The 23,343-nt window shown below is 35.9% G+C and overlaps 1 protein-coding gene across 1 annotated transcript in view; it reads left to right on the top strand.

The window, feature by feature from the left end:
• MRPS9 (mitochondrial ribosomal protein S9) overlaps positions 1-21,886 on the top strand; it is a 35,284-nt gene extending 13,398 nt beyond the window's left edge. Inside the window, exons 3-11 of the mRNA XM_054385105.1 lie at positions 2,128-2,190; positions 2,291-2,321; positions 4,604-4,683; positions 10,777-10,859; positions 13,809-13,884; positions 16,614-16,782; positions 19,258-19,366; positions 20,188-20,357; positions 21,700-21,886. Coding sequence (XP_054241080.1) covers positions 2,128-2,190; positions 2,291-2,321; positions 4,604-4,683; positions 10,777-10,859; positions 13,809-13,884; positions 16,614-16,782; positions 19,258-19,366; positions 20,188-20,357; positions 21,700-21,791 — 873 coding nt within the window. The 3' untranslated portion in view covers positions 21,792-21,886. The remainder of the gene's footprint in view (positions 1-2,127; positions 2,191-2,290; positions 2,322-4,603; positions 4,684-10,776; positions 10,860-13,808; positions 13,885-16,613; positions 16,783-19,257; positions 19,367-20,187; positions 20,358-21,699) is intronic.
• Positions 21,887-23,343: the final 1,457 nt, after the last annotated feature.

The raw sequence follows: 23,343 nt of genomic DNA, 5'->3' as shown, positions 1-23,343 counted from the left end.
ACAAAATCAGCTTCTATAAAATTCTGAGAAGGTGACTGACTTACTGGGCTAAAAGTAGTCTGAGAACACAGCTATTTAAAATTTATCAGAAACTTGTGAATGAAGTTGGATACAGTTGCATCCCAGTATAGTTGGTATCAATGTAAAGCAAAGTACCCCATCCTTGATTACATTGTCACAAAAAAAGGGAGATGGCAGGAAGACTATTTCTATTTTGGAACAACAGAAAAAGCAAACTTACAATGTGAACTGTTATTCTTTGTCTATTTGTTGTGTGGAGAGCTAGAAACAGGTATTAGGATTTCTTAGTGCAGAGTTTGTTTATGCTTTAGCGTGAAAGACAATAGAAAATAAACTTCTAGAAGTAGGTCTCAGCAGCCACTATTCACTATAAATGTTATATTTGGCATTAAGGTGTCATAGTTACAGTAATGGACTGAGAATCTGGGAATGCTTGTAGAAAGACTGTCTTAAGTATATATGCAGTCAGTATCCTGTAATAAATTATTTTAATATATTATATAATGTGTTTGTTTAACATCATTTGGCTCACAGCAGATTTCTGTTGTCATCATAATTAATCCCCATTTGTTCATAAATAGGTGTTCACCTACTGTGTGTATGCATAAAATGCCCATTGACTAACAAATGGGAATACAATAGTCACTAAGAGAAACAAAATTACCATTTCATAAAATCAAGTTAAGCCTTTTGTTTGCTTCAGAATTCTCAAAATTTCTGTTCAGAATGCCAGTAGGGGATTAATGAAAGTAATAGGTTAGGTCTTTTTACACTCCATGCATATTAAATCAGTTGAAGCACTGACAAACCACTCCATGTCCATGGAAAAAAATATCAGCAAGTAATAGCCCTGAGGTAGCCTAAGCAACGAAGAGCCATTTTTCTTAAGAGAAGATTTTAAACCCTGATTTTATTGTAATTCTACTGTCCCATACTGTCTAATGGAAATATAAATGAGACCACTGCCAGAGGGGTTTATTTGGTTCATCCATGTTACTGTGCAAGCACAAGATTTCTACCATAAGCTCTGCTACCCATAGTGTGAAACTGACCACACTTGCCAGACCCTTAAATCTGGGGGATTTTGATGGCTGGGTTTTTCTGGTTTGTTTTTGAAAACAAATGGAAATAACTCCCATAAATGCATATTTTTGCTTTATTAAATTATGGGTTAGTCATACTGAAGTGGGAGAGGAAGAAGATGTTGAACAGAAACATATGTCATTTGGCTTAACTTTTTTTTTTTTCCAAAATGCTCTGTAATGTTGGTGTACCTTCTTTTTGTGGGAGGCAAATGATAGTAACTTTATACATTGCATGAATAGTGGTAGGTAGTTTGCTTTTACTTCTGTGTATCTTGTACTTAGTAAAAAGAGTGATAAACGTTGAGTGTATAATGAATGTCACCTTCTAAATTGTTTTAGCAAACCCTTAGGTATCAAAGGAGAAGAAAGATGGCATTTGAGAGACCTTCTCTCTTGAGTGGTTACTTCAAGTTCATCAAGGATTGTAGTGATTCACAGTTGTTTTCAAAAACAGTGATGAATGAAATTCTTGTTTAGGCTGTGTAAAATATCTTCTGCTGCCACAACAAACATTGCTTTAGCATATAAAACTGGGATTCTAAATATTTAAAATTCTGCTTTGTCCATTTGCTTTAAATAAAATTTCCGTGCTTGGTCTGTCAATAGGCACTTAACAAACACTGACATTTTCAGAAAGATAACTTAGATGTAGTTTCTTCTAGAAGTCACAGCACTTGAAATTTTAGGGGGAAGATCACTATGTATAAAGGTGGTCTTTGTGCTCGAGTAGTTTTGGTAGGTTATGTTAAATGCATACCATAAAAACTAAACTTCACAGAAGAAAGTTCACTCATTCTGGTATAGTGGAGTAGAGGCTTCAAAGTGAGATTTTTGCCTTTTCTTATGATTCCTGTGGAAATGATCTGCTTTTCTGCACAGCACCTGTAGCGCTCTTTCTTACTGGTTTGATTGCGTACTGTACAAGTGTTATGCTGTTTTTCTCTACATGGAAGTACTTCCAATGTTTTGATGATGCTTTTGTGGAAAAAGTTACATATATGATCTCTCTTTTTGTTTTCAGAAAGCTATTGCCTATCTCTTTCCTTCTGGCTTATTTGATGAACAAGCCAGGCCCATGATGAAGGTAGGATTTTTTTTTTTTGGTTGTTACATTTCTGAATAGCTGTAGCATGATATTTAAAGTAACGTTTTCCTTTTGCTGATACTTATTTGTTTATTTACAGCATCCTACTCAAATTTTTCCAGAGCAGAGGAGTAAGTATTCATAGATAATTTTTAAAATTTTTTTGGAGTTCTAGATTTTTTGCCTATTTAAAAATGCTTATTTTTACAGTTTTTGTCCCTGTGTTCCTATTAAGTACTAAGACATAAGCAGTGAAAGCCTGGTCTGATAATCTAGTTTTCAGAAAAAAAATACTGATGGATTCTGGAATATCAGTGGTGTCTTTTCAGGCATATTCTTAACTAGCTACAGATAAATGTTTTTCATTGTTTAAAAATAAACAATAGGTAGGATGACGTGCAGAATCTGTTGAAGTCATGGGAAAACCTTTTGTTGAATTCAATAGTTTTTTTGTCAGAGCTGTCTATCTCAGCCATAAAATATTCATTAATACTATTTTAAACTAAAAATTTCCATTGTAACTTAATTGCTCTAAAAGCTTGGAAAGTACAGCTTTGAAATTGCTAGCAGAGTGAATAGGGAGAGTGAAAAGTCCCCTAATCATGCTTCAATTTTGATCTGAAAGCCCTAGTTCTGCACTTGTCCATACTCTCTTCGGTGTTGCTCCTAAGACACTGTGTGAAGTCCCAGTTCATACACTGTTGGTCAGTGAGAACTTCATTGAAATTGCTAAATTAATTTTAAATAGGATATTTAAAAGATCTGTCAAAGTGTTTTGTCCACTTTTACTCACATTTAGTATGAACTGGTAATATGAGTATGAAATTTTAAATTCACTGAACTGTCAAATCCCAGTTATGGTTATCAGTGAAATCTTAGGATTTGCCATCCTTTGTCCTTCCTTTTTCTGTTCCCGGAATTAATTGTTACTTGATGTTTTTAGGGCTTTGTGCCTGTTACAAAGCTGTCTTTTACAAAGCTGCCTTTTACAAAGCTGTCTAAATTAATCTGAAATTTTGGAATTTCGGCTTTCAAATGGTATCATGCCTTATTTTTAAGTTCACAGTATTCTGAAATGAAAAGGAGAAAGTGAAAACATAGGACAAAGTTAATCATTATGCAATTTTAAAATCCAAGGGCTGTTTTATGTCACAACTAAGATACTGTTCTATGTGCTTTCAGGAGTAAAGAATTCTTTGAAAAGCTAGCTGTGTCTTGGGGAGTTTAAGAACTAATTAGTATAAATGCGTATCTTTGTATTTACATCTAAAAGTAACATTTTCAATAAGTTAATCTTTTAAGGCATCTTTATTTTTTCTATAAATTACATCTTTGATAACTTTGAAGTACAAAACCATACATTTAAACTTCAGAGTGTTTCCTGAACATTTCAACAAAATACACTTTCACAGCTGTGTACATGGAAATTCACACATTCCACTACTAGTATGCATAGGTAAAAGCCCTGTATATTACTTTTGTTCTAGTAAGTTTTGCATCTTTACATTCAGCTCCTGCTGCATTATGTCTCAATGTTCCAATGTATTACATTTTGTGCTTAGCAGACAGGTTTTTGGAGTCATATTTTTGTCTAAGTCTTAGCCTTATTCGAATTTCAATGGATAAAATGGCTGGTAGTTCCTCAGCATTTCAGCTTGTAAAATGCTCTCAGGGTTTTATTGTCGTCACTGTTCTTATTTGGAAAAGATACTTTTCATGTTATATTTAAGTCTTGACCCCTCCCCCTGTTCCCCCCTCAAGTAGAAATGTATTTGTCCTTAAATATTTTTTTTTAATTAATAAAATAAACTGCATGTATTGAATTACATGCAACTTACGTTTTCTTGTAAACTATAGCATTAGTCTTTGTATTTAAATGTCACAAATGTATCAATAAGAACAAGTCCTAACATCACCCAAGTTCTGAATACAGAAAATTGTACGAATACTTGTTTCTTTAGTAATAGTATGTCTAAACTAAATGTTTCCTCAAGGTTTAAAGCACTATTTTTCAGAGCTGTTAATCTTTAATCTTTCACAATCATTATGTAGATTTCTGTTGTCTCTTAATTAATACTTCTTTCTATTCTAAAATGGATGCTTCTACCTGTAATACCAACTGTACAGTCTTAGAAAGTTTATTTAAGGTGTGTATAAGCAATTGCCTTGTGTAAACAATATTTAGACACATTATATTAAACTTTGGGTTTTAATTGCAGATGGAGCTGGGTTTTAACAATGTAGTCTCGTTCATTAGGTTTGCAGATAGGTTGAACATCCATAAAATGTCTTTGTTCTCTGGTATTAAAAAAGGTAATCAGTATTGTGAAAGAAGTTTATAACTGCTATTAAATACAAGGGTTTTTTTCAGTGACTGTGTATTGCTTTCCTGTCTAATCTTGCCTCTCATTAGAAATCCAGTGGGGAGAAGATGGCCGACCGTTTCACTTTCTCTTTTATACTGGCAAGCAGTCATATTATTCATTAATGCATGTAAGTATGTTTGTTCCCAACCAACTACATGTCATTCTAGAGCGTATCAAGAGCTCCTGAGTTTTTTACTCGTGTTTTCACAGTAGGCTGTAATGCCACCACGGAAGCTAAATGCAATAGATATTGTTATGTGACCAAATCTATTACTGGGGGCATTTTTATGTGGTATTTAGAGAACAGACCACATAATAGCTCTTGCTTTAATTATTGTCCTATTTTACAATTTTGGTGCTGGACAGGGTTTGAATAGTCTGAATGCCTTCTTGTAGGCTGAATCTGGTTAGTAGTGTAAGTTGAGAATGCATTTATAACAAGAATGACTAGTTCTAAGAAAATTCATTGTAGAATAAAACAGGATTTTTTTTTTCTTGAAGGGCAAAGCTATAGGAAATGTTATTTGTGCTGACATTTAGTGCGAAGAAAATTTGCATTTAAACTGCTTAATTGATTTTTCTAAGACTGTTCCATTCATGCAAAGTTAAGGCTTTTTCTGATTAGAATGGTTCCAGGAATAAAGGATCTGTATCTATTTACCTGTATGAAAAAAGCTGTGTCCAATAGAACATCACTATTGCTAGGCCCTGAGTTTTAACATGGATTATGAGCAGGTGTTTCATATTTATGACCATTAATGGTGCAAACATTATCTTACTCTTTAGAAGAATTTATAGATATGCCTGTTTCTTAGGTGTTCTTAGAGTAAGAAGACAAAAGCATCAATAACGTGTGCAGAAATATTTAATAGGATACTCATGTCAGATTTTGTTTCCTCAATAGTTCATCTTAAAAAGTTAGTTCCATGATTAGTCTGTCAGAAAAAATATCTGATGCTATCAAGTTGAGTGCACAGCTTTACTAAGTGTGCAGTGTTTTTACTAGACTTACCTGATATTTATTTGCGTTCTGCGTGTCCAGAGGACAAAATCCCCACTTGTCAGGTACATTTATTTCTTTGGGAGAATAAAAAACACACACCCCTCTTTTTTTTTTTGTTGTTGACCTTGGGCAAATGAGCTTCTTGCCCTGGCAGAAATGAAATGAATGATAAATGTAGAGTGTGTCTTTGCTGAGTAATGGAGCTGCAGCATAGGCTTTCCACAGAGGTTTTCTCCTGTGCAGCCTGAGGCAGCCCGAGGACCCCTGCTGTTCATTTAAATAGGTATGTCAAATCTGCCTCGAAACGCCGCTGGTTTGATCTGTGGTAATATTTGTGAAGGTTCCATATGGACTTGAGCCCCCTGCAGTGCTAAGAAATAATGTACAACGCTTCATGGTGCAGACGCAAATTTTCTCTGAAAAGGGATGCAATGCTGCGTTTTAGCTGTCGGAGAGGATGATGGAGCTGACGCGCTAGGCCTGTCAACTTGTTACACGGATGGGCTGCACGCAGCGAGGCTGTGGAAAATCTGTGCCTTTTAACTTTTCTACTTAATCACGGTTGTAGCATTGCCTTTAGACTGTATGCTACATTAATTCTCTTCCTGCCTTCTGCCTTTCATCCCAAGTTTCACGGAAAAAAGTAAAGCATGCAGGTCTTGTAGAGGAGCCTTATCAAACAGCTGTCATCTGACAAGCCATTTGCATTTGTTTTGGCTGAAACAGAGCAACCCAAGGGCAAGATGTTTTGTTGCATTCCATCATAATGAAGAAATTACAAATTTTACAAGTTTATTTTTAGCTCTTCCTCGCAGTTGGAGTATGCAACCTTGCCTTGGAAATCTCTGAAACAATAGGGTGCATCTTTTTTCTAACAGTGTGGCAACCACCTTCAAACAAATTGGTTTGACAAATGCATTTTTCATTAGTATAGAATACTTCAGTGTTCTGCAACGGTTTCTGAATATTTTCATAAAATAGGTTTCTGTAAACCTAAATCCATTAAGTGAGGTTTAACAGGGCTTTTTTTAGTCTGCCAAAATCCGCATGAAATTCCCAACATTTGTTTTAACAACTCTTATTAAACTAATGTGTGTTTAAGAGCTTTGAGACTTAAAAAACACGTTTCATTTTATTTGGCTGCGGAAGAAAAAGACAACTTGTATGTTAATATAGTGTAAGTAATAGTCCCGTTTGAGGATGTCCATTAAATTGCTACTTCATTGAGTCAGATAAACATAATATTTAGCTTAAACTTGTATGTCATTAATTACCACATGCTCACGTGGAACTTTAAGTCTATTAATTGCTGGTAATATAACTGGTCACAGCATTATTTGTTCAGTTAATGCTAATAAATAATATTATCCACTTAAACTGTGCTCGTATGTATTAAAACAGCCTATACATATGTAGTTAGGATAACTTGAATAGTAAGTGAATTTTTGTAAAGTGTATTTGCTTTATACTCCGTTGTTGTCTTTGTTCTGCTTGTTGAATAGTAGGGAAATGGAAAATTTATTTTTCTTCTGATACAGGAAAGAATGTTTATTGCATGAAACATCATTTCACAGATATTGATAGTATATTTAATCATAATTTAAGTTAAAAGTTGTTCAGAATAATATTTTTGTAATGTTCAGAACAAAACAAAGTGGTCTCTTTATACGATTTTAATTGTGCTTCTTACATTTTTCAACATATCAGAGTTTGTAGATCAGCAGTAGCACATAACAATAAATCATTTTCACTCCTAAAACCCCTAGAAATCTAAAAAACCCCAAAGATTATGCTGAAGTCAAAACTCCATAGGAAGCAAAGAAAAACACAACCTGCAATGTAAAGTATTGGCTCTGCAGCATATTTTAAACAAAATATTTTTTCCCCCCATAAAAGCCTCTTCTAGTGTTTCATTTGCTAATATTTTATGCAGGATAAGAGATTTTTTTTTTCTTGAATCTTTAAAAGAGAGCATCCTTTAGAGATCCAAAATTTGATCTCTCCATTAGGAATGGAAGCATTTCAGTGCATAGCCAATCCTGTAAAATCAGCTATTTTGATTGTGTAATAGCTGAGCTTACAAGACACACAGATGTTTACATTCATGAATTTGACCATTGAATCCTGAAGTGATTAGTAAAATCCTCACCTGCCAGCTTTGAAAAAGCAAGTGTGTTTTCAGAAGCTTTCTTCAGCCATTGGGGAGTGAAGATTTGTCAGATAAATTATTGTGCATTACATGTGATTCCCAATTTTTGCAAAGGCTCATCCACATACTGTACGTCACATGTGAGTGGTTCTTTTAATCTGTTGACTTCATCACTCTACAGGGATTAAATACATACATTAATTTTTCTTTTAATGCTTCAGACTAAAATTTTAGTTCATAAGAGATGCAAGTCCACTTTCATTGCCAGAAATATGCAGGAAATTATATTTAGTGTGTCTCTTACACTTGGAAGTATTTTAAAATATGATTTTTTAATGTTGTTTGACTTCATCTCAGTAAAGGGTTCTTTGTATAAATGGACATGATTACTGTAATTTAACTAGAACAGTTTAAAGAGGTCATTTTAACTCTTAGAAGTGTGCATTGTTAGAACTTAGGCCGTGGAGTGTGAGTGTTCTTTTGGAGCACCTCGAGTCTTCAGTAGAATTTTGCTATTTCAATTATTGTAAAGCTTTCTTTGTCATTGTAACAATGAATTTCCAAGGCTAAAAACTAGTGATTGGCAACGCATATCTCATTTTATTTGCCAGTGCTTATCAGTAGTTTCTGAATATGATGACAAAAATCCTTAAGTCATATTAGCTGAAAATACTTTGATTGCTGCTTAGAAGCAATTCTGACAGTAGCCAATCTGTCCTAAGGTAACACTTGTGATTCTCTTCCCCATCCCTTCTTTTAAGACCTGTGATATAGTTGTGTTTTTGATGAGCTCCTGGTTCATGTGTGTTTTGCTCACTCTTCCAATACATAAATGTATATGGCAGAGTGTCATGAAGGTGATGGGTATTTCTGAGGAGGCAGACTGGAGACTGCTTTTGCCAGGTAGGAAGGTGACACTCTGTGCCTGATGAAGCTAGGAGGCTAGCAGTAAAGTGAAGTATCTCCTTATGTGTCTGTATTATCTAGTAACCCAGTAGGTCTGATCATCTAACACCAAAATACCTCCTTAATGCTTGGTTTGGCTTTTTCCAAGTACAGGAACTTGTGGCTCATGGAAATGTCTAAGTTTGTTGAGCTTATTGCAGCTGAGCTCTCCCCAGATAGCTGAGGGGCGTTCACAGCCCTCCTTCCCCTTCACTTTCCTTGCTCTGCAGTCCAGAGCAGAAGCCTCTGTACTGATTGTTGTTTGTGTCTAAATACAGATGCCTAAAAATGGCTTGTTATCGGGCACACCTCATGCCCTCTAACCCAAACCACGTTTATGCTCTTAAAGTATAGTCAACAATTTTTGCAGCCAACAGTCAGCTCTGTATGGAGTCGTTAAGGTGATTAGTGACACGAATCATGCCCAAAGTAGTGCTACCATGTCTTCTTATCTTGGAGATCTACAGATTTGTGAGGCTTGGAAATACTTAAAACTGTGATCTATTGTGCTCTTTTGCGTGATGTGTCCTGTGTTTGAAGATAAGTAGACATTTGTAAGTTGAAAAAAAATTCCTTGTTCCTATCAGATACAATTATCAGTATCAAAAATAAAGGATTTCTGAAAGGCATACTACTATAATATGTGAGTGTTTATGCTGTCTAAAAGAAAATTGGACAAGTTTGTACTGCAGGATTTTATACTGTCGACTTACTACAAAAATACTTTTGTTCCACTGTCCTGTTAGAAATGGCACCAATGACCTGCATTGAAGACTTCAGTGAATTTCTTCTATTTAAATGCTTTGAGTGCAGCTCAGTTATCAATCTGTTCATAGTTCATAGACTTGTGCATTTTTATATTAGTGGATAGGTCAGCTTGAACAGTTGGTGTTTATAACTGAGCAAAGTTTTCTGTTGGTTTGGGGGTTTTTCAGAATGTAAATTGCTGCAGAAATTTTATTGCATACTGTTGCAATTCCCAATATTGTGTTGAGAATTGGTGTTTCTTTGGTTAATTTCTGACAATTCGTTCTGGGTTTTTTTTGTAAGTAATACAAAAATCATTTGTTTTTGATTGTCCCCACTATTTCTTACAGTTTCTCCCTAATACTCAGAGTATATGAAAGTGGTTATAAGCTTTCTATTTTCAGTTGTCAATGGAAGTAAATTATGTGGCATATAAGTACTTTGTAGTGTAGCCATCTTGTTTCAGTATAACTATTTCTCCAAATATTCCTATTTAACCTGTGAATTGGGTCATTGTTGTAGTTCAGAGTATTAGTTGTTGTATTTTAGAGCCAAATACTGTCAGAAAGTTTCTGAACTGAAAGAAACAGCCCTGAAAATACTTGATTAAAAGTGTTTCTTTTGTAATATTGTCAGTATGACTTTTTGGAATATCTTTATCCTTTTGTTTTTCTGAAGTGATAAATCACTGTCACAGCATTGTTTAAAAATAAAATAGCATAGCTAAGACTTATGAGAAAACTGCTTAAAAAAATACTGAAAACTCAGAGTAAATATATCTGTAATGTCTGTTAGAACATGAATTCTGATTATGGTAAATGTACAACTTTGTGTGTCCCTGAAGACAGGCTTAGATAAGAGGAAGTTCTGGCTGATAAAGACTATCAATAAAGCTGACACTCTAAATGTCCAAAAACCTAACTCAATTAAATTACTTAGTCTTAAACCTTGTCAGTAGCTTGAGGAAGTCAAACTGAAATGTGGATGCACTGATGAAATTATTGTGCAGTATGTTTTGGAGTTACATCTGTTATACTAAAGTAGTTGCTTTTCTGTATACAGTTGAGAATTTCTTTTTTTTACAAGCATATGTCAGAAGATGACAAACGCTGTTGAACTAAAATAGCAGAAGTCAAAATGAATTACTTGAAGCTGCATATGAAAATACACTGTCTAAATGTCTGGTTAGATTTAACTTCTTTTTTTTAATTGTCATTGCTGTACTTATGTACAGTATGTATGTCATCATACAATAATCAGTATCTCTGCATTTTAAGAGTTTAGAGAGTAAAACCACATAAAATGTGTTTTTATAAATACAATTTAAATAGTAAAAGGAAAAATGCATTTATGTACTTTTTCTATATATGTTTTAGGAAACATATGAAAAATTCCTGAATGTTCAGAAATACCAAGACCAACTGTTAGCTCAAGACCTTCTTCCTCAGAAGGCAAAAAGGTAAGCTTCCATTTAGAATGAATTTTGATACTACTTTTCTTAAAATGCTTCAGTACGTTGTTTTGGAACTTCTTGTAGTTCCCCACCCTATCTGCCTTTTATTTCACAAACATTTTCAGGCATTTTCCTTATTGCTTGTCTAACATTTGTGTGGTAATTTCAGGTTGAAAAGTCTTACCAGTGTTAAATACCTGTGGAGTGCTCACTTCTCATTACTAAAACAGGAAAACCCAACCTGTTCCTCTTGCTCTTTAATCTTTCCCTGCTCTTTTCAATATTCACTCCTACATAAAAATTTTGAAGTGTAATTTGAATATAAGTAGAATATTCAGCATTCTGTTTCTGAATATAAAGCTTTCTAATTATTTAATTAATAAAGGTTTTTGAAAAAGGAGCTAAACTCTTTGTAAGAAAACAGGACCTTTTAAATACCAAATAAATTGCTTATCTGTTGAAAAACCCTGAGGTCTAAAGCTGACCTCTAGTAGTCTTTTATTAATTGCAGTTTTAAAATATTTTTACTTAGAAACATTTAAGGTAAAGAATATTAAAATACTTCATTTTGTTATTTTCCTTTATGGGTTTCAAACAGGTAAATAATAAAAAAACTAATAATTTTAGAAAAGTTTATTTGGTTGGATTTTTAAAAGATATCATCATTAATAGTAATTGAATTTAGTTTCTTTAATTTTTCCTCTAACTTCTGTGACATGCACAGCAAGCTATTCAGCCAGTTGGCCACTGGACAGAAATGGTACCTGTCAAACAGAAGAAGCTACGGGAGATGCTACTACGGTTGTCAGTTTCGTAGTTTGTACAGTCAGGATTATTTTTGAAGTGGGTATATGCTGTAAGAGCTGTTCACTTGGGCTGGATTTTTGATTTCCCATTTTGAGATTTTAGCAAGGAATTTGATACGTTGGATTATTAAATGTAACAAGTCTATGAAACAAATTGATAGAGCTGGGAAGTTTGGGTTTTGGCATTTAATACTTTTCCATATGGCTACATCTTACTGTCCAAGTTGTTCTTATCTTTGTTCTTAATGTATATTTTCTAGCCAAATTTATGTGCTGTTCCAGTTGCCCATCATGTTGGTTTGTCATTTTGTAATTTCAGCCATTTGTTTTTGTTAGGAACAGAAAGGATTCATTTGCTGAGATTATTTCAACTTATTTAATAACAAAAGTTTGTTTCTTCATAATACAAATAGTGTCCTATGACCCATGGAATGTTTTATCATTGATTCGTGTTAGCTTTTTAGCAGACGAGAAAAAAATGTATTTAGTTTCTTGGTGTATGCTGCTGAAAATAACCTCACTCCTTACAGAGTGCAGCGAGTGGATTTACTGATATGAAAAATGACCTAAAACTAGGCAGAGTTAAAAGGTTTTTTTGTCTGTCAAATTTGTGAAAGCCCAGAGAACTTAAAGGATTTATGAGACTTAGTATTTTCCATCCTCTGAGTATGATACTTCCTCTGATATTAGCCTGGATAGTTTATTTCCAAAGTGTAGGTAAAGGGTGGGTGGGAAGGACTGTAGGTTGGGTTGTTTTGTTTTTTGTTTTGTTGTTTGTGGTTTTTTTTTTGTTTGTTTTTGGTTTTTTTTTTGGTATTTTGTTTAGTGGTTTGTTTAGGTTGGTTTGTTATTTAGGTTGTTTGGGGACTTTTTTTGGTATGCGTGTGTATTTGTTTTGGTGGGGTGTTTTTTTGTGTGTGTTGCTTGATTGTTTTTTGTTGGGTTTTTTTGTGTTAGGTGGTGGGGTTTTTTGATTGGTTTGGTGGTGGTTTTTTGTTGTTGTTTGCTTTTATTTCTTGTTTTGTTTGGGTTTGTCCCCCCCACTCCCCGAGAAAATCTATTGTGCTATTGTGTGCAGGTGCATATTAACTGTAGGGTTTTAACCTAATCTTGAACTACTTCAAGTTTATAGTTCTTTAAGTTCATTGACTTGAAGTAGCAGTTTGTAAATGTAAGTATAAATTTAATTCTGTCAGGATTGGAAGGTCTATAAAATTACTGTTAAAACTGGCACTGTTTCTAAATAAATGTTTCTCGTACCCTGACTCAGAAAAGCATTAAAATACATACTTAAGAAGTACTACTTTAAAATCACTTTAAGAAGTGATTTTCTGAATCACAGCTTCCTTAATGCTGCTGAAAACATTCATTAAAATTGTTTCTAAAAAAAAAAAAGAAGAGGTAAGAAACTACTTAGTTTTGCCTTGAATTTACCTGATTATGTTGGCATGTGTATTTATGGTGGTGTTTTGTTTAGTTGGCTGCTTTATGTAATACATATTTCACAAAGATTTATTTCAAATACTGTTATTTCTTTGTGCTAGCATCTCAATGTAACTGTTTTCTTCGAAATGTCTGCTTTTGCTGTCATCAGTGCTCTTTCTGTGCAGAGTGGATCAGGATTACACAGCAGATAGAATACAGTGTATCATTGCTGCATTAGAACTTGGACTATGCTTACTGCTAGTGGAATTTTGTGTATCAATCAGAAAAGTAAAGACCAGAGGCAAAATTCTGTTATTGTAGACTTTGATTTTAAAATTCTGCCTTTGGTACAATTCTTTGCTGCTTGTAAACCAAATTTTTTTAGCAGCAGGCTTTTAAAATTAAGTCCTAAGTTGTGGGGAAGATTGCTTACTGTTACAGTATTACTCTAGATCAATCTCAGACTTCAATAATATGAATAATGCATAATTGATACTCATAAATTTCAGGTGGTTAATTCAATACATGAAGTTACCATCCCTTTCAAAAGTTAAATCCTTTAAATCAGCGTAGGCCTTCTTATGTTTACTGTAGGAATATGATCTACATTCATTTGTAATGGAAAATGTATTTCTGAATGAAGACTGACTTTGTGTGATCCTTTGTGATGTAACTCTAATTGCATGGTTAATTAAAGGCAGAATATATGTGATATTTTAAACAGAAACCTGGCTGGCTGCAGATGGCTGACTAAGATTGAATTGGAAGAAATGTTGTTAGAAAAACTGTCAGATGATGATGTAAGTAATTAATCTTTCTAATCTTAAGGAGACTTGTGTCTTAAAAATATGGACTTGGGGTGCATTTTTGGATACTGAAAAGGTACTATATAGAAGCAGGTGCTCTTCAAAAGAATTTTCAGCGTTCTCATAAAGTCTAAACATGCTCACAGTACTGTCACATTCACGTCTTGGGAAGTGACCTGTGTTGTGTTTTTCATCTAGCGCAGTACAGAACTACTAAGGGTTTTCCATTGTAACTGACATGGCTTAGTTTGTCTCCTGGTAGCATTGTGAGGCCTAGAGATCTTGTTCCTTGTCATCTAATGACATAGTCAAGAATCGAGTATAGAAACACTTGATAATAGAAATAAATAGTCATGTATTCTCATTACAGATGAAAACCAGACAGGGCTAGAAACTCTGTTGCTGATTGTAGAGAAGGGGTATATGTTCAAGATGGGAAACATGATGGATTTGTGTAATGGTAAACCATAGAATTTGAGTATTTAATCTTAAGGAGGACATAATAATGATAGAGAAGTCACAGAGAAGACTGATCAGAAATAAGGAGTCCTTTTTCTTATCAATTGGCTACAGAATCAAATATCAGAAGCAAGATACAAAGCTACATAGATCTGTGGTCTGATACAGGTATCTCATGTTATATTTTTGATATGAATGTGGTGGGAGTGGAGGGTTTTGTATTTTCCCCAGTATCTGCAAACTGTCACTGCCTAGTCCTCCTTTATCTCTGGGAGTAATACTATTCATCCTGGTAGTTGTACACTTTTCTTCTCACTCAGAGCTTTTTCCTACAGCCCCCTAAATAGCATTAGGTTTGTGATAGCAGATTCAGGCCAGCTTCAGTTTTCTTTTGGGAGTTTAAGCCTGAATATGATAGTACCGGAGAAAATTAGACTATTTGTCTAATCAACCCAGATATTTTCTTCCATAGAAACAGTGTTCTTCAATATTGTGGACAGTGTCGTTGCAAAAATACTGTAGCAGCAGCAGCAGCAAACATGCCCTTTGCTCACTTGCTGTCCAGCACAGTAACATGTGGTGGCTTCCTTGTCTGTGGGCAATGTGAAAAGGTCTTCAGCAGATTGTGGTTTGTAAGCGTAAGTTAAAAACGCTTGTTGTAAATTCTCCATCCTGGTACAGGCAGAGGAAACTTCCTGTACCTTGCTTGCAGTAGCAGCAGTTGTGACTTCAGTGTTTTCAGGAGCTCCTGCACACAAAATGGCTGGTTTTCCTTTCAGAGTGACAGGAACTGGTCTAGTTACACAACCAAACGGTTTGGTGGTGCTCACTGCTTTGGTTTCATACACTCTTAACATCTGTAAAAACAGAGTGCAGTTGACTAAAAACCAAACCACAAGAAAAAAGCACTCCTAAAACCCCAACAACAACAGCAAAATAATCAAACAAAAAAACCCCTAACAAAACCAAACAAAACTCCAGACTGTTTTACGTCCTGGCCTTTCACATGTGAAACCACAAAGCTGCAGCCTAGGAGCAAACATTGTTTCAGAATATTTGAAATATCTAAGTATAAGCTACCAGTTTTACCTGTTCAAATTCTTACATTGTTCCACTGCAGAAGAATTTTATGTGATGTTTGCATTATTAAACAAAATCAGAGCTGTTGATTATTTTGAATCCTTTTGGTTTTTCGTTCTGCAAAACTGTTGGAAGTTTTCTTCACACATAGCCTCTATAAAGTTTTTCTTTTTTATATTTGTGCTCTTCAAAGCCTTTACCACACATCTGTGTGGTATCGTATTGTTAGAAGTAGCTGTCTTAGCGATGTTGGAGTTCCAGGGGCTATTGCTAGCTTACAAGGAAAATACTAATTTTGTGCAGAAGGTGCTGGTACCAAAGAGACAAAGCTACTTTTAATAACAGCTTGTAAGTAATGGTTATGATCAAAAATAAGGTTATGATGTCTACATATAAAATCCATTTTGGATGATAGCACACCTGGTGACCAGGTAGTCTAGTGCTGCTGCCAGTAACCTCTCATAACAGGACATCGCAGCTTTTAGCACAAATGGGTTAACGTGGTGGTGTTTACTCTTTAATCACATGTTAAAGAACTTTGAAGGAGGGGTGTAAGGGGGAAGGAGAACCACACAGTAGCAAAGGATAATTTATTTCAAGAGGTTGCCCTTTAAGTCAAGTATCACTTGAATTTTTAAATAGCTTGATTGTTCGGTTTTAAAGGAAATCATAAACATTAAAATAACTCGGCTTGAACAGCCAAAGATAGATAGATAGGTATTTCCTGTATATATTATGAAATATAATCATTTGAGAGGTTCAGTTTAGTGAAATAAAATTATTTCCAAGTCAATGAACATGCTGACTTACTGAAAATGAGTTGAAAATCATTTCCTTTTGCCATTTTATTGAAACAGTAATAAAAGAATGAAGACCCCCTCAATGTTTTCTTTTTAAAAACGAAATGATCTTCCTTCCAATACAATAACCCCATATTACAAAGGAGGTGGCTCTGTTTTGAATTAAAATTTCATTGTTCCTTGAAGACAGAACCAGGTATCTTTAGTCACACAAAAAAAGATGCATCTGCATGGTGTTCTTAAATCAGCATGTAGGTGCAAAAGTGTCATCTTGTCAGAAATCATCAATAAAAGTGAAGTAGGAAGGATCGTTTATACAAAATTAGAAAGTCCTAGCAAATGCAATTACACCTGCATCCTTTAAGGAAGTCTTGTTGTCTACAGTATTCAAGATTTATTCAACTCTTACAAAAACTGGCGACGCTGCCGTGTGGTGACATCGAGGAGAAGCATATACAAAAGTTTTCCAAAGAAGTTCCTGCACAGTTGCAAAAGGTAGTTATTGAGCCCTTGAAGTATGATGAGCGAGGAGTGGCTTTCAGCACTGGTGAAGGTAAGAATTTCAAGTTGGTTTATAATGAGGCAGAGATTTTTTTTTTCCTCTTCACACTACTTTCTTCATAGCAGGTGCAACACTGTTGAATGTGTCACTATATCTTATATGTTTATGTGCGTATCACATGTATCATTGTTAATTTATGGCATGCTAAGTTATGAGATGAACTGATAGTAAAATGGAGGTTCGTGGCACAAGGTCTATCAATTGTTAGTTTTTATCTGTGTTTTTATGGAGTAGGATCTTGGCAGAGGATCCTCTTGTGCTAAATGTAGGATATAAAAAAGGACTTCCATTGCTGGCAAGAGTTTACTGCTCGACATAAAGAGCAGAGGACTGGGAAATCATAAATGCATAAGGAGAATTCTATGGATGTTGCTCAATATAAAAGTGGCACACTTAGGCAACTAGATAACCTTTATCATCACTGTTGTAGGCAGTCCAGCAAAGGAGAATTTTGAAGATGCAAAGCAAAGAACAGCAAGGCATTTTGGTGTTTACAAACAGCCTAGGAAAATGGAAAGAGGGAATTCCTTTTTTTTTTTTTTTTTCTTTTTTTAAACAAATGGACAAAAGATAGCATTACGGGGCAGAGACAGGAATCAGTCATTGGTACTGAGGCAAAAGGGATGTTAGAAAGAAGCCATGAAGGTCCCTGTATCTTCTAAACACAGGCTGCTTACATTTTTAGATGGAGGGACGCTTAGTGGAAGAATGATATGATGTATATGTTGTTTAGAAGAAATAATGTAGCAACAGCACACATAGGAAAGTCTGCAGTTCTGGACAAAGCATATGGGCATGCACACACAGTGCTGTGTATTTAAGAGGAATCTTAGTCAGAAATTACTTGTGTTCTTAGGCAGCAAGCAGCAGGTAAGAACAAAGCTCACAGAGAATTTAAGGGGCAAAATGGCTAGAGACTTTGGTTTCTACTTTGACTGGTTTCCAGATGATGTGAGAGCACCAAACTGGGATTTAATCCACACTTTTTTTTAAATACTGTTTTCAGAACAGTGGTTATTGAAGTCTGATAAACTTGAAGTCTGTGCTATTTGAGATTTTTTAAGTTTAAGAACAGTCTTGATTTAACTTGAAGCTAAATAAACTTCCAGAGAAGTAAGTAGTAATTTCTGAGGAAACTATGCTAAATGATGCATAGGCATTGCTTATACCAATATAATTGAAGTGTTAACCTTTTCCAGGTGAATATCTTGAACTGTACTTCTTCTATAATTTCATTCAGTATTTTAGTATTGCTAGAAATCGAACTTATGGTAAACGTAGGTTTTTGCAGGTAACAGACTGCTTATTTTTCATACACTGTGACATCACATTTCTATAGGTGTTGATCTGTTAGAAGGTAGAAGGGATCTCCAGAGGGACCTTGACAGACTGGACAGATGGGCAGAGTCCAACATGATGGCATTCAACAAGTCCAAGTGCCGGGTGCTGCACTTTGGCTACAGCAACCCCATGCAGAGCTACAGGCTGGGGTCAGAGTGGCTGGAGAGCAGCGAGGTGGAAAGGGACCTGGGGGTACTGGTTGACAGTAGGCTGAACATGAGCCAGCAGTGTGCCCAGGTGGCCAAGAAGGCAAATGGCGTCCTGGCCTGCATCAGGCATAGTGTGGCCAGCAGGAGCAAGGAAGTCATTGTGCCCCTGTACACAGCACTGGTTAGGCCACACCTTGAGTACTGTGTCCAGTTCTGGGCTCCTCAATTTAAGAAGGATATTGAGATACTTGAACATGTCCAGAGAAGGGCAACGAGGCTGGGGAGAGGTCTCGAACACAAACGCTATGAGGAGAGGCTGAAGGAGCTGGGGTTGTTTAGCCTGGAGAAGAGGAGGCTCAGAGGAGACCTTATTGCTCTCTACAACTACCTGAAAGGAGGCTGTAGACAAGTGGGGGTTGGTCTCTTCTCCTAGGCAACCAACACCAGAACAAGAGGACACACTCTCAAGCTGCACCAGGGAAGTTTAGGCTCGAGGTGAGGAGAAAGTTCTTCATAGAAAGAGCGATCTGCCATTGGAACGTGCTGCCCAGGGAGGTAGTGGAGTCACTGTCCCTGGAGGTGTTCAAAAAAGGATTGGATGTGGCATTTGAAGCCATGGTTTAGTTAGTCATCAGGTGCTGGGTGATAAATTGGACTTGATGATCTCTGAGGTCTTTTACAACCTTGTTGTTGATTCTATGATCACTAGGTCAAGAAAGGCCCTGATCTGCTAACATTACGGGGAGTAGACTTCTACATCTGTCTTCTCCCAACAGCCCTCCCACCCCCAACATGGATTAAAATGTATCAAAAACTAGTAATTAATTGTATTTATTTCCTCTTAATTTTTAACTTATTTTCCCAAGGAGAAACAGCTGGTACTGTATGAAATGTTGAGATTTGCCTAACCTCTTGGGCAGTTGAAGTTCTGTAGAATGTTGAAGGCTCATAACAGATTGGTTTTAATTATTTTAAGGTAAAAGACAAACTGCAAGAGCTACTGCAGTAGTTTATGACAATGGGACTGGAAAAATTACGGTGAATGGAATAGATGTTTTACATTATTTCCCAGTGCTGCAGGACAGGTGAGAGCGCCATGAAATGTATTGTTACTGTATGTAAATTATCCACTAAAAGTTGTGTTGTGAGTCGATGCTGTGTTCTTATTTCTCTGTAACTGTTTTGTGAAAATTTGGTCTTGCTTTTTTTCCGAGTTTTCAGGAGTCATTAGTTTAAGAGCTGATAGGGAAGCCTTCCTCTGTGTTTCTTGTTTCTCCTTTTCTGAAGGGATGCAAAACCGAAGTGCACAGATTATTTGGATAGCTCAAATTTTGATCCCCTTAGAAAGGGCTTGCAGTTATTAAAAAAAAAAAAACCAACAACACAAAAAAGCAAAACCACAAACAAACAAAAACCAAACCAGTTTGTGTTTTAAGAGTTTCTGGAGAGATTTGCAGATTGTATGCAGGTGTAATTACTCTGGCATACATTAACACAGTGGAAACAAACCAGGTGAGACTCTTTATATAAAAAGCTTGAGATTTTGGAGCTATAATTTTTGCAGATGTGATCTTTATTTTGTATTACACTTCGAGTTCAGGAACAAAGTGAGGGATTGCTTAGTTTGAATACCCAGAACTGAGGGATCTTCTTGTCAACAAATAAGCAGTGAAACAAAAGCAATTGAAAAACTGAAATTGAAATACATACCACTGGTAGCTAGTTTCCCATTCATTTAGTTGATATCAGTAGGAAATTAGAGATATGAATGCCTTTTTGGATCTCTGCCTGAAAGTTAACCTTGGTTTTGTCTATATATTGTGGTAAGAAATATACATACATGTGTATAAAATTACATGCTATATATTCTTACTGTTATGATTTTTTTTTTTTTTTTTTTTTTTAGGGAACAGTTGTTCTTCCCTTTCCAGTTTCTTGGTAGGGTTGGAAAACATGATATGATTTGCACAGTCTCTGGTGGAGGAAGATCTTCACAGGCTGGAGCAATACGTTTAGCGTCTGCAAAAGCCTTAAAGAGTTTTGTGACAGAAAAGGAGGTGGAGTTCATGAGGCAAGGTAGGAATTGACATTATTTCAGTGTTTAATGCATCTCTGGTAATTAGTGGAACTAATACAAGGATCGTTAAGGATCAGATAGATTATTTACTCAAATGTGTACTCAGTGAAACCTTGTATGCTGTGTGAAAGGGATCTGCATTTATTTATTTCACTGGTTTCCTAGCATCCTTTGTGTACATCTCTGGTGACTTGAGCATTTTTTCCATCTCTTCCTGACCTCTCTTTGGTCTATTTATCAGCTTATATTGCCTTGGCATAGAATCACAAAACATGCATGTATGTTCTTTATAACAAATATCTCTCTATCACACATTAGTGAACTGTGAGGTACTAAGATTGTATTTTGTTTTACTTGGTTAATCTCAGCTTCTTCATGTTGAAAAATGTTTTAAACACTACTGGAGGGTTAGCTTTGGAGGGGTAGTAGTGAGTGTGAACATATCACTCACAACAAGCCAGACTGAAGGAGCTTGCTTTGTATAGTGTTCCCCAGTTGCCTAAGGTAAAGTAGAATTAATCTGAAGAACTGGAGCACTCGATGCTTCTCAGTGATTAGATGCCATCCATACTGTTTCAGCAAATACAGAATTGCAGTGAGCTGTTAACAGTGTGCTTTCTGGACTAGCAGGGAAAATACCTGCATGTATGACTCGCACAACTGTCATTTTTTTTGTCTTGTCTCTTGCCATCTGTAGAAGTAGAGCTATCTTCATGCTAGTATCTTTGCAACAAGTTTTTGGCTTTTTTCAGTATTGATAAGTAAGACCTGCCAGGAATGCCCATGTAAACCGCAATTGAAATGTGTTGTGTGTCTGTAATGAGATTTGCATAATTCTGAACATGTCTGGGCATTGCCAAATATACTTTGAGAACACTAAGTGCACTTCAGAGCAAGGGTCTCAAGTGGGGTGTGTGCCTCCTGGTGTTGTGCAAGATGATCTGTTGGGTTGCAAGAAGACAGTCTTAGAATTTCACTAGTGAATAGAATTATAAATTAATTATGCATCTATTGGGAGTGTATGCTCAGAAGTATTTTACTAGTAGGAGTGTACAACCAGAAAATGTTTTGGGACCACTGCTGTAGAGACTTAAGAAATATAAAACAACGTGGAATTGTTTTAGTGGTTAGTTAAGTTAAATGCAACGAAAGTTCCATTAGTAAAGAAAAGTTAAAATATTAGAGGGGAATCTGAAATTCCTTTTGGTGTATTATACCAAATCCTTCTAGATATTACAATTCATATTCAAAGTTAATTGGCTATGTTGAATCTACCATATGTAGTATTTCTGTACTGTTTAACATCCATTAAACAAATAGATGTTCTTTTATGTTTTGTAGCTGGACTACTAACCTATGACCCACGTGTGAGGGAACGAAAAAAGCCTGGTCAAGAGGGAGCCAGACGGAAATTTACATGGAAAAAGCGCTGAGGATTTAGAGAATGACAGAATGCTCTGGGAATTTCGAAGCATAATGAATTGTGATTTAAAACTACTGTATAAATGTATTTAGTAATAAAGACTTTTACAACCACTGTTTTGTCTGTTTAAAAAGCAACTACTTCCTTTAAATTTATTTAAAATTGTGGGATGTTGGGCTGTCATTTCACAAAATGCTAAAGTAGTCACTTGTGTGCCAGCTTTGCATCTTAGCTCCACTGAAGTCAAAAACAATTTATAAAACTGTCCATGGATTACAACTTTCAAAAATCAGTGTGTTTATTTAGTGGCTTCACTGTCTAAATTCTGGAATTGGGCAGCTCCCGAATAGGTGTTAGGACAACTTTGGTGTACCTCTCTTTTTGCCTCACTGGTATGAGAGGGTAAGTGACAACTTCCTGTTGTTCTGCACAATAGTGCAGAAATGAGTGAGAATGGCACTGGCAATTGAGCGATGTTGAGAGAGGAACAGTCACAGGGAATAACCTTTGCCTGTGGAATCAGTTGTCTTCAGGATGCCTCCCTGGGTTAAGCTGAGTGATTCAGAGCAAATACCTAAATTTAGGTGCTCTGAATCACCCTCTGGAGGAGTTTTTCTCTTCCCCCAACTGCAGAAAGAGCTGGAGGGATTAAGCTGAAGTTAATCTTTTAGAATACTTGTCTCCACCCCCTAAATCTCCAGAGGCTTGATGAAGGAGGCACGTTCTGAATATGGCTAATTCACAAAGATAGCATTGGACTCTTTGCCAAATACAGTCATATCTTTTCTTTTTTGAAATCAGAAGCAGGAGGTGATGACAGTGCTGCCCACCTCCTGTCTATAATTATAGCCATCCAAAATAGATGAGTGCTTACAGCACTCACCCAAAAGCATAAGGTTTTGGTTTACTGCTAACTTCCTGGGACAGGTCAAATACATACAGCTTCCAAGGAAAAGCATATCCTTCATCTTCCCTGTAGAAACTGGGCTAGAGCAAAAAAGAGTATAAGGTTCATATCACCAGGATAAAGTGGTTAAGAAAAAAATTCAACTCAGTAATTTTAACAACAGGACACATTCCAACTTTCCCTTTCCCTTAGAAGACTTCAATACTTGGATTTTTTTCCTCCTCAGATACTGTTTTTCTAAGTGCTAGAGTACCTGCCTTGCTTCTTATTTGCTGTACCAAAAATACTACACCTCAGAGGTAACAAAGTAAGCTATCAGGTCATTGTAGGTGGTTTGTATGGCTCATTATTTTCCTAACTGCCATTAAAGGGGAGGGAGCAAATAAATTAACCTCTGGAGCTGAGTGAAACAGAAAACATTTGAAACTGGGTATGCGTTCTTGACTGTCTTCTGATTCCTTACTCCCCCAAACCATGCTGTTCTTTTTAACTTGTTTCATGAGCACACTCAGTAAACTTGGGCAAGATTTTCCCATGCTAAGTTAGTTTCAATCAAAATACGTGACTCCAGCTACTGAAGGTTGTAGCATGGTGGGGATAGGACAAGAGGAAATGGCCTCAAGTTGTGACAGAGGAGTTTTAGGTTAGGAAAAAT

Source organism: Indicator indicator, chromosome 1 (genome assembly GCF_027791375.1).
Source record: "Indicator indicator isolate 239-I01 chromosome 1, UM_Iind_1.1, whole genome shotgun sequence".
NCBI lineage: Eukaryota > Metazoa > Chordata > Aves > Piciformes > Indicatoridae > Indicator > Indicator indicator.
This window is presented reverse-complemented; position numbering and strand designations above follow the sequence as displayed.